This window comes from Oryx dammah, unplaced genomic scaffold (genome assembly GCF_014754425.2).
Source record: "Oryx dammah isolate SB20612 unplaced genomic scaffold, SCBI_Odam_1.1 HiC_scaffold_29, whole genome shotgun sequence".
NCBI classification, from domain to species: Eukaryota; Metazoa; Chordata; class Mammalia; order Artiodactyla; family Bovidae; genus Oryx; species Oryx dammah.
Genome location: NW_024070213.1, coordinates 74584132 through 74596442, shown reverse-complemented (window position 1 = coordinate 74596442; position 12311 = coordinate 74584132). Strand labels below are relative to the sequence as shown.

The 12311-nt window shown below is 38.6% G+C and overlaps 1 protein-coding gene across 1 annotated transcript in view; it reads left to right on the top strand.

Annotated features, from left to right (window-relative positions):
• The window catches only part of PTPRR (protein tyrosine phosphatase receptor type R), a 273565-nt gene that overhangs the window by 235258 nt on the left and 25996 nt on the right, over positions 1-12311 (top strand). Inside the window, exons 11-12 of the mRNA XM_040233466.1 lie at positions 5713-5823; positions 7130-7287. Of these exons, the coding sequence (XP_040089400.1) occupies positions 5713-5823; positions 7130-7287 (269 nt within the window). The remainder of the gene's footprint in view (positions 1-5712; positions 5824-7129; positions 7288-12311) is intronic.

Here is a 12311-nt window from a genome sequence, read left to right as displayed (position 1 = left end):
TAAATCCATGAAATAAAAGTACATATTCTCAACTATTTAAAATTAGCTTAAAAAATTAGAATTTAAGTTATATAATCTAGAAAGTTCATCAAATATACCTAGAAAATCTAGAAACTGGGCTGTTTGATCTTCCAAATAACTAATGTTTATAGAACACTAACAGTGTTTTAGAAATTAATCTTTACAATAAGCTTATTTGTAAAACTCAATGAAAGACACTGAGGTCCAGGGCAGTTAAGCAACCTGCCCAGGCTAAACAGCCAGCAATCTGACTCCCAACTCCTCCTTCTCACCTCTACATACCCTCCTAAGGTCTTCTTCCTAGTTAAGGTGGGAAGGGAGAAAGTTCTAGTCCAAGCAGTGATTGCGGCCAGAGAGCAGTATCTGGGATTGCTTACAGTCCTGGTTTAAAATCTCTAACCATTCTAAGAAGGAAAGAGGAGAAGGAGAAAGCATTTTGACTTAGTTTAAAGAAAAAGTGTAAGGTCTATTCATTCAAAATAGTGGACAATTTGAAAATGTGGATTGGAACTCTAATGGGGGAGTCATGCTCAAGTTAGAGGTCAGTCTGTGAAGTGTGGCGTGGACAAGAGGATTCACTCTTTGAACCAAGCATGAAAATGAGCAAAGTCCCATAGTCAGAGTGTCTGTCAACAAGGTCAGGGAGGGTCATGTTGAAGGAGAGTGGAGACCCATTGACTGGTATTCAGCTGTTCTGGACAATCAGAATTAGATATTTGGTTTCTAGAGAAGCAGCCTGACCCAGCACTGCCCAGCAGCCTCAGCTCATTTCCTGAATGACCAGGGGCTGGACAGTTAATGCTGCACAAGCAATTAAGAATGGCCAGGAATTCTGAGGCTGACAGTTCCTAAGAAATATTACTCACCTGTTCTTCCAAACATGCTTACATTCCAGGTATAACTCGGCACCCTAAGTTTTAATTCAGTTGTTCTCCATTCAATTGCTGTAACTTGGGTTAGAAGCCCTCTTATTTGACACATATAATGCAAAAACGTCAAAGTGGAGACTCAAACACAGCAAAAAGCTCTTTTATTTTGTCTTAAAGCAGGTACAGTTATTCCTATTCAGATTTGTTCATTATTTTATTATGGGACAGTCTTTTATTATTTTTAATATTGGTTCCAGATCATGTAGTTTGTGTAATTCCTGCCCTTTATATATCATTAAAATGTCCCATTTCTGTTTCTTTAAAATGAGAGAAGATAGAAAAGTTTATAAAATCATATGAATGCAGAATTCTGTCTATATTTCCAGACTTTGCCCTTTTATAAGTCTCATCTGTACCTGATCTGCATGCAGTTTTCTTTACTGATTCACTTCCCCCCTGTCCCATGAAAACATAATTAACTCACACAATTATTTCATGGAACAATTCTTTTTTTTTCTTTTTACCCTCATGTTTCATGAATTTATGTAAAGTTTCATTAAATGAATGCAGCTGTCCTTAAGAGGTTTGAATACAAATACCACTTACTAACATACAGCTCAGCACAGTGACAGAAGTACTGGACTTAGTGAGAGAGTGGATGGAGGGCATTCAGTGTTCCATTGAGTATCAGTGTATTTCACAGAGGGAAGGGAGAGTATTCGTTAATGGTATAGAAAAGAGTTGGTTATTGGAGCAAAAATCCAACACAAAAGCTTGAGTTTATAAAGTAATATTTGCTCAAAGGGTCTTGGCTCCAAGAGGATGTTCTCAGAGACCCCTACCAAAACACCTGAGCTTCAGTATTCTCAGCTGTAAAATTATTAAAAAAAAAATAACAATAACAATATGTACTCTTTGTTCTACTTAACACAAATGATCATGGAAGGGATTCAATGATATATTTTGGTAAAGATGCTTTTAATATTAAATTGCTGCATCTATGTTAGTAATATTAGGTGGAATACTAAGAATTAGAGTAACTAAAACCATAATAATTGTAGACAATCTGATCCATTCTCTTTTATGCAAATATAACCCAACTGCAACTAAGTATCTCTTTGTTTATTTAGAGCCACTTCCTATGTGATGATACATCTTTAGCTCATAAAGCAAAAATTTCTTTGATTTTAAAAGCATAGAATTTAAAAAGAAAGTAAAAATAGATTTTCTTTTCAGGCAACTAATATATTAGCTAGACTTGCTTCTTCTTTATACACAAATAACCCTAATGTGGTGAGAGTGAGAGGGATGATCAAAGAAAAAAATAGATAATAAAAATATGGGTTTGCATTGCTTTGCACTGCATTCTGCTTTTGCTGTAAACCACTGATGATGAAAAATTGATGTCCAGGATCTTTACAGTCAAGGTTCACTAATTACTTGTTTGTACAAGAGACACATAACCTTCTGGAAACCTCTTTGTCCTCCAAATTATGAATTCTTGGAATTAATAGATAATTTTACTGAAAGAATTGGCCCAGCTAACAGAATAGGGATGATTTGGGGTTATATTCTGCTACATAGCGTGCTATTTCGAATTACACACAATTAGTGTGATTTCACAATATTATCTTTAAGAGAGCACTTTCCTTCCTTGCATTTTTCTTTTTCATATCATTGTTAACACCACAATGAAAAAACTCTAAAAAGCTACTCACAAAAATAATTCAAATGTGAACTGATGCCCTTAGAAACAACCACATTTGCAGCTCTCGCTCACCTCATATACAAAAGCACCCACACTTATCTGGTCTCTTTTTCTACATCCTCCTTAAAGAGGGGAAAAATGTATTCAGTGTGTAAAAATAAGCTATTGTATCTCAGAAAGGAGATGGGATGCTAATTAAGGGTTGTTTGAATGAACAAGTCACATTACATTGTCTACTGGGAGCCGGCTGCCAATTGCATTTTTGGTAAAGAGTCAAGAATAACATTCGAGAGGGCCCCGGCAAGCTCAGGAGAGAAGCAAGCAGTGCTTCCATTTATCAAGTAGGTGCACAAGCCTGGATTGTATTGTTAAGAGTCAGGGTGCAAGCTGAGAGCTCCTGCCTGGCAGTTTTTCTTACCAGTTTCAAGAGCCACCTTCTCATTGAGAGGCCTGCTACTCAGGCCAGATCCTGGACAATGGGGCACATATGCCTGACTGCTGGGCCATTGAATGCCTCTTTCTTTGTTCAATACCTTTTGCAAGATTCTTTGTCACTCTTCTTGGATTCATCCAGGAGGCAAGGGTTTTAAGTCACACAATAGCTCGGGTCTTGCAGCGAAATAATTGATGCTCCATTGAAAGCAACCAGGCAATTTGGTTAGTATGATTATCTTTAACAAATCGGGGAAATTTCAGACATTTGGCAATTTGTAAATGAGGAGGGAAATAAATTGCTTTATTTTTTAAAGATTGCTATTAAAAAATTTTTTTTATTAAAATATAGTTGATTTACAGTGCTGTGTTAGTTTCAGGTATACAGTAAGGTGATTCAGTTATACAGATATATGTATGATTCTCTTTTAGATTCTTTTCCATTAGAAGGTATTACAAGATTTTGAGTATAATTCCCTGTGCTGAAGGTTTCTCTTTTTTAAATGTTAATGTTATATTAGCCAGACTAAGCCTGATAGCCTGATTGCTCGATAGTCTTGGGGGTGGAATGGCATGGAAATAGAGGTGAAAATGATTTACTTTGTTTGGAAAAGGACCAGAAACTAGAGTAGGCAAATGTGTTTTTATTGTAGTGGATGAAAAACAATGATTCCACTAGATGAAGTGACTTCCTTGCGGCTCTAACACATAGAGCATTTGGTACTTAGCATGATAGAACCCCAGAGGTGTGTTTCTGATATGTTACATGTCTTTTCCTTTAGTTCTGTAATTCTGTAATTTTTTTGCTGTTGCTTTTTTAAATCTATAAGAACTTAACTATTTTTAAGTGTGATCATATGCCTTTGACATAGACATAGACATAAAGAAACAAGCGTCCTGAGGACTGAAAGGTCCCTAACCAAAGGCAATAAGTGAAAGAATTTCTTTATCAATATGCATGTGTGTTTGAAAGAAAATGATGAATTCTTTTTAAACAATATTTCTAAAATTAAATTACTTCCCTGGGCACTGAAGATAAAGCATTAACTTTCACACTTTTATTCTTAGACATTAAAATATGTGGTAAAAAAAGTAGTAGTTCTTTTGTGGTTGTTTAAAAGGCAAAAAATAAATAATATGAATTTATATGTATGTTTGAAACTCATTTTGTAGTTTTTTAAATAATGTGATGATGTCATAAAAATAATATATTTGATGCATGATCTAAGGCATATTTAAGTAATGATCTAATCCCTTTAGATCAAAAATTCATCCCTTAATCCAGTAGTTGTAAAATGTAATAACAATAATAATAATACAAGTTTTGAATGCTTACTGTATGCCTGGCTTTGTCCTAAGTGCTTTGCATGTATTAAATCTTGAGGAAACTGAGGCCAGAGAGAGTTGATGTTTCCCTGTTTATGGACTCACAGATAAATGGTAGCACCAAAATTTGGTCCCAGGCTCTTTAACTCCAAAGCTTGCACCTTATCCATCATATTATGTTTTCTTGCTTGCAATATAATTGTTATTACTGCTATTAAACCCTTCAAAGAGGATTCTTCATAAAAATTTAAAAAATAATTTTGCCATACATTTATTTCAACAGATCCCATAAGTGAAAAGGCAATTGGTCCTGGAAAATACAATACCACAGATATATTAATGGTCATTATATCTACTTTACATACAGGGGAGACTGCATTCTGTGGCATCTAACACATTACAGATACTCTTACTAGAGACTTTAGTTTGATGAAGCAGGAAATGTGTGAAAAAGTAAAAGTGTTAGTCACTCAGCTGTGTCCCAGTCATTGCGACCCCATGGACTGTAGCCCGCCAGGCTCCTCTGTCCATGGAATTCTCCAGGTAAGAATACTGGAGTGGGTAACCATTCCCTTCTTCAGGGGATCTTCTCAATCCAGAGATTGGACCCTTGTCTTCTGCACCGCAGGCAGATTCTTTACCATCTGAGCCACCAAGGAAGCCCCAAGGAAATGTGACTTGCCTCAATCTTAGGGGAGAACATTTTATTTTCACCTTGTTCATCGCATGATAAACTCTTAATATTTGGATCTTAGTTCCCTAATTCTTAATTCAGTTCTGAATTAGCCCTTAATTTCTCTGTGGGGATTTGAGAAATTTTGCCCTAATTATTTTTTTGTATGAGATCAACAGCAATAGTGTTGGTTTGTTTTTTTTTTAAAAAAAGGTATAATATATACTATACATACTATGGGCTTCCCAGGTGGCACTAGTGGTAAACAAACAAACCTTCCTGCCAATGAAGGAGACAGAAGAAACATGGGTTCAATCCCTGGGTCGGGAATATCTCCTGGAGGAGGAAATGGCAGCCCACTTCAGTATTCTTGCCTGGAAAATCCCATGGACAGAGGAGCCTGGTGGGTTACAAAGAGTTGGGCTGCATAGAGTTGAACACAAGTGAGCACCACATGCATATATATATATATATATATGTATAGTATATATATATATACTATAAAGTTTACCCATTTAAAATGTATAGTTTGCTGATTTTAGCTCATTTACAGAATGTTTAAAATTGATACTTGATTTGTTTTATTTAACTAAATAGAAACTTTTCAGATGCTCGAATGAAAAATGCTTCCAGGCCAGTGAAAACCGTTAATATTTGGCATGTTCTTCTTTCCCCTCCTCCAGAAATGCGTGCTTTATTGGCCAGAAAAGAGAGGAATATATGGAAAAGTTGAGGTTCTTGTTATCAGTGTAAATGAATGTGATAACTATACTGTTCGAAACCTTGTCTTAAAGGTAAGAATATGGAGCTGTAGCTGTCTACAAAGTGGAAGGTGTTAGACGATTGCTTTTTTATTTTGAACTTTTTTTGTTCTAGTAACTGCAGATTCAATTTGAACAAGTTAAATAAAGTCAAGATCAAGAAGAAAGTATAATCACTCCCCTATGTATCTTGTTGTCAGCTACTATCACTCTGTGGAATAATTAATTTAAGTAGACATTAAAGAAATCCACTAAGTAGAGTGATATGGTCTTCTAATGTGCATATATATAACACCTCTGATTTAACCTTTTGAACACCTTTAACTAAAGTACTAAAGGCTTGTGCTGGAGATGTTACCGTGATTTCTTTTTTTAATGTCACTTTGTCTCCGCAGATTTAAGGAAGGCCTGGAAACTGTGAAAGGGAAAATCTGCACTCGTGGGTGGTTGTGGGAGGCAAGAAAAGCCTGAAGTGTTGTGGAGATCTTCCAAAACTTGGAGTTGCAGTCATTTATAGGGACTTTCCCAGACCAGATTATGTCATAGAAAATTTATCTTATTTAAATTTTGGACAGCAAATGCTGAGGGATGTTGCCATGGTATTGTTGGTATCATTTTTACTTCTAGAGAGCAAGCGTCCCAGTTCTATCTAGAACCCCACTGCTGGGACAGAATCATCACAAAGAAGAAGAAAGTAGAGACAGAGCTGCACTGATGGGTTTTAATGGGAAATTCATGATAGGAAGGCACTTAGAGAAGCCTGTTCTTCAACATGTATTCAACTAGTGTGTAGTCTACGCCAGGCTCCAACTTGGTTTTGAGATGATGGGCATGGACCCTCCTTTGTCACTCCTTTACTACAGGGGTTCCTGACTGCTGTTAAAAACTGGTATTTAGGGTGAGTGTAGAATCATTAGAGTGACTGAGTATAAAATTAAGCATTCTTATACCGGTCAATATGTTTATAATAACCTGTCAGGAGCATTCGAAGACCAGGAAACACACTATATCCCAATTCTTTCTTGGCCATTTATTCATCTACCATTATGTTCATGATCACAAATTACAAACATATCTAGCATATATATGTTTTCTATATTAAATATATATCATATATATATATTTCTCATTTAATTGAAGCAAGACTGTCAGATTTTGACATCAGCATATTTACAGTAAATTTTTCTCAGGTTGAAAGAATATTCTTCAAAAGTCTCCTAGATTTTATTGCCACCTAGAAGTGAGGAGCAAGCTAGATGGCTGTGATAGAAAGCGTTTGGTATTGTGGTTTGGATGCCTTTTAGTTCCTCAAGTAAATGAAGTGCTTTTCTATTTTCAGCAAGGAAGTCACACCCAACGTGTGAAACATTACTGGTACACCTCATGGCCCGATCACAAGACTCCAGACAGTGCCCAGCCCCTTCTGCAGCTCATGCTGGATGTGGAAGAAGACAGACTTGCCTCCGCGGGCCGAGGGCCTGTGGTGGTCCACTGCAGGTAAGGGGTGAGCTGCCCTTTCTGCCTCAGCAATGGTCTGTTCTTTGTAAAGTCATACAGCAAGTGGCAGTTGGGTTTGACTTCCTGGTTCTGACTTTGCTGGTAAATTGAGTAGATATTGAAACTAATTAGCCTCCCCCTTGATTCTTGACCACAGTGATACTTGTCAGAAATGAAGTGCCATTATTAGCATATTTTTAGCAGTCATACAGTGGAGAAAATTTCACTTATGAATCACCCAGGGAACAGGAGATCTTATTGATTCAGTCCTTGACCTTGAAATGTAGGTGGATTCATTTAGTCTCATTAGGCTCGTGTGTGCTAGGAAGGACATATGATTTTTTAATTATCAACAGCTTTTTTCTTGTTTTGAGATGCCCCTGAACTTTATTAGGATTGTATCTTGATAGCATTTATTATTATTATGCCGAATTTGGTGAAAACCAGTCAACTGTTCTAAACGTTACTTCATGAAAAACAGATAGAAATAAATTTATGAAATGTTAAATGGCAAGTGGTAATTCACCAAGAGGAAAACAAAATGCTATTACCAGAACATGGGGTCCTGGAGGCTGGGCTGACAAGAGGCACTGATGTTTAGTGGTTCCCTTGACTCGTGTCCAGTTTAAAGGTCTTATCCTTTAACTTATACCGCTTTCCCTTGTTTTCCTGCTAATGTGCCCAAAGCAAAGTACAAATTTTAAAGTTATTTATATAACTGGTCGTTTTTTCTCCATACTTTCTCAAAAAAATTTGCATTACTTTATTGATCCCCTTATGTCTTATAAGATAGATTTTGGTGATATTTTTAATAAAGTATATTACTTTAAATTATGATTTGAGCCTTCTTTTGAACCTTTATGGTTTAATTAAGAGTAAAATTTACTGTATGTCTATTTGTCCAATGTGTCATTATCTAGTTTCTAACTTTAGGCCTTATCCTAAACTTAACTTACTTTAGAGCTAGAACTGTCCCCCACCCCAAATCGTAAAACAGTCAGGATATCTAAAATGAACTAACCATTTCCCCTCTAAAACCAGCTCCCCTTCTGATTGCTATTTCTAAGAATGAGACCATCTTTTTTCCAGCCACTCAACATCAAATGTTGACAGTTATCTTTGGCCCTTTTCTCAATTCCAGCCTCAGTATCTAATCAGTCACCAGATTAGCTTTCCCTTCAAAGCTTCTCCCATAATCATCACTTCCTGCCCAACCACCCAAGTTCAGGCCCTTATGACCTCATCCATGTATTTTAGAAGTCAGCTAATTGCACATACACACCCCACTTCCCCATGCTCCACCCCCACTACAGTCAGTTCTGTGCACTCCACTTGGATGATGTGCCTAAAACCCTCTTCATTACATGGAGTCTCTGTCAAAGCTTCACACAGGCTTCCCATTGCCTAGAGCAAAATTTCTTAACCTTGAATTTGTGGATTAGCTACAGGGGCCAGTGAACTTGAAATGACTTGAACAGATTTGAGTACATTAAGTGAATTTTCTGGGGAGTGAAAACTCATTGTTTTCAACATATTCTCAAAAAAAAAAAAAAAGAGTACCATTCTTTTAGAGGATGAAGTCCAAAGTTCTTAGTCAGTTCAGTCGCTCAATCGTGTCCGACTCTTTGTGACCCCATGAATCGCAGCACACCAGGCCTCCCTGTCCATCACCAACTCCCGGAGTTCACTCAGACTCACGTCCATCGAGTCAGTGATACCATCCAGCCATCTCATCCTCTGTCGTCCCCTTCTCCTCCTGCCCCCAATCCCTCCCAGCATCAGACTCTTTTCAATGAGTCAACTCTTCGCATGAGGTGGCCAAAGTACTGGAATTTCAGCTTTAGCATCATTCCTTCCAAAGAAATCCCAAGGCTGATCTCCTTTAGAATGGACTGGTTGGATCTCCTTGCAGTCCAAGGGACTCTCAAGAGTCTTCTCCAACACCTCATTTCAAAAGCATCAATTCTTCAGCACTCAGCCTTCTTCACAGTCTGACTCTCACATCCATACATGACCACAGGAAAAACCATAGCCTTGACTAGACGGACCTTAGTCGGCAAAGTAATGTCTCTGCTTTTGAATATGCTATCTAGGTAGGTCATAACTTTTCTTCCAAGGAATAAGCGTCTTTTCATTTCATGGCTGCACTCACCATCTGCAGTGATTTTGGAGCCCAAAGAAATAAAGTCTAACAGCGTTTCCACTGTTTCCCCATCTATTTGCCATGAAGTGATGGGACCAGATGCCATGATCTTCATTTTCTGAATGTTGAGTTTTAAGCCAACTTTATCACTCTCCTCTTTCACTTTCATCAAGAGGCTCTTTAGTTCTTCTTCACTTTCTGCCATAAGGATGGTGTCATCTGCATATCTGAGGTTATTGATATTTCTCCCAGCAATCTTGATTCCAGCCTGTGCTTATTCCAGCCCAGCATTTCTCATGATGTACTCTGCATAGAAGTTAAAAATGTAGGGTGACAATATACAGCCTTGACGTACTCCTTTTCCTATTTGGAACCAGTCTGTTTTTCCATGTCCAGTTCTAACTGTTGCTTCCTGACCTGCATACAGATTTCTCAAGAGGTAGGTCAGGTGGTCTGGTATTCCCATCTCTTTCAGAATTTTCCACAGTTGATTGTGATCCACACAGTCAAAGGCTTTGGCATAGTCAATAAAGCAGAAATAGACGTTTTTCTGGAACTCTCTTGCTTTTTCCATGATCCAGCGGATGTTGGCAATTTGATCTCTGGTTCCTCTGCCTTTTCTAAAACCAGCTTGAACATCTGGAAGTTCACGGTTCACATATTGCTGAAGCCTGGCTTGGAGAATTTTGAGCATTACTTTACTAGCATGTGAGATGAGTGCAATTGTGCGGTAGTTTGAGCATTCTTTGGCATTGCCTTTCTTTGGGATCGGAATGAAAACTGACCTTTTCCAGTCCTGTGGCCACAGCTGAGTTTTCCAAATTTGCTGGCATATTGAGTGCAGCACTTTTACAGCATCATCTTTCAGGGTTTGAAAGAGCTCAACTGGAATTCCATCAGCTCCACTAGCTTTGTTCGTAGTGATGCTTTCTAAGGCCCACTTGACTTCACATTCCAGGGTGTCTGGCTCTAGATGAGTGATCACACCATTGTGATTATCTGGGTCGTGAAGATCTTTTTTGTACAGTTCTTCTGTGTATTCTTGCCACCTCTTCTTAATATCTTCTGCTTCTGTTAGGTCCATACCATTTCTGTCCTTTATCAAGCCCATCTTTGCATGAAATGTTCCCTTGGTATCTCTAATTTTCTTGAAGAGATCTCTAGTCTTTCCCATTCTGTTGTTTTCCTCTATTTCTTTGCATTGATTGCTGAGGAAGGCTTTCTTATCTCTTCTTGCTATTCTTTGGAACTCTACATTCAGATGCTTGTATCTTTCCTTTTCTCCTTTGCTTTTCACCTCTCTTCTTTTCACAGCTATTTGTAAGGCCTCCCCAGACAGCCATTTTGCTTTTTTGCATTTCTTTTCCATGGGGATGGTCTTGATCCCTGTCTCCTGTACAATGTCATGAACCTCATTCCATAGTTCATCAGGCACTCTATCAGATCTAGGCCCTTAAATCTATTTCTCACTTCCACTGTATAATTGTAAGGGATTTGATGTAGGTCATACCTGAATGGTCTAGCAGTTTTCCCTACTTTCTTCAATTTAAGTCTGAATTTGGTAATAAGGAGTTCATGATCTGAGCCACAGTCAGCTCCTGGGCTTGTTTTTGTTGACTGTATAGAGCTTCTCCATCTTTGGCTGCAAAGAATATAATCAATCTGATTTTGGTGTTGACCATCTGGTGATGTCCATGTGTAGAGTCTTCTCTTGTGTTGTTGGAAGAGGGTGTTTTCTATGACCAGTGCATTTTTTTGGCAAAACTCTATTAGTCTTTGCCCTGCTTCATTCCGCATTCCAAGGCCAAATTTACCTGTTACTCCAGGTGTTTCCTGACTTCCTACTTTTGCATTCTAGTCCCCTATAATGAAAAGGACATCTTTTTGGGGTGTTAGTTCTAAAAGGTCTTGTAGGTCTTCATAGAACCTTTTGACTTCAGCTTCTTCAGCATTACTGGTTGGGGCATAGACTTGGATAACTGTGATATTGAATGGTTTGCCTTGGAGACGAACAGAGATCATTCTGTTGTTTTTGAGACTGCATCCAAGTACTGCATTTCAGACTCCTCTGTTGACCATGATGGCTACTCCATTCCTTCTGAGGGATTCCTGCCCACAGTAGTAGATATAATGGTCATCTGAGTTAAATTCACCCATTCCAGTCCATTTTAGTTCGCTGATTCCTAGAATGTTGATGTTCACTCTTGCCATCTCTTGTTTGACCACTTCCAATTTGCCTTGATTCATGGACCTGACATTCCAGGTTCCTATGCAATATTGCTCTTTACAGCATGGGACCTTGCTTCTATCACCAGTCACATCCACAGCTGGGTATTGTTTTTGCTTTGGCTCCATCCCTTCATTCTTTCTGGAGTTATTTCTCCACAGATTTCCAGTAGCGTGTTGGGCACCTACTGACCTGGGGAGTTCCTCTTTCAGTATCCTATCATTTTGCCTTTTCATACTGTTCATGGAGTTCTCAAGGCAAGAATACTGAAGTGGTTTGCCATTCCCTTCTCCAGTGGACCACATTCTGTCAGACCCCTCCACCATGACCCGCCCATCTTGGGTTGCCCCACGGGCATGGCTTAGTTTCATTGAGTTAGACAAGGCTGTGGTCCTCGTGTGATTAGATTGACTAGTTTTCTGTGAGTATGGTTTCAGTGTGTCTGCCCTCTGATGCCTTCTTGCAACACCTACCATCTTACTTGGGTTTCTCTTACCTTGGGTGTGGTGTATCTCTTCACGGCTGCTCCAGCAAAGCGCAGCCGCTGCTCCTTACCTTGGACGAGGGCTATCTCCTCACCGCCGCCCTTCCTGACCTTCAACGTGGGAGAGCTCCTCTAGGCCCTCCTGTGCCCATGCAGCCACCACTCCTTAG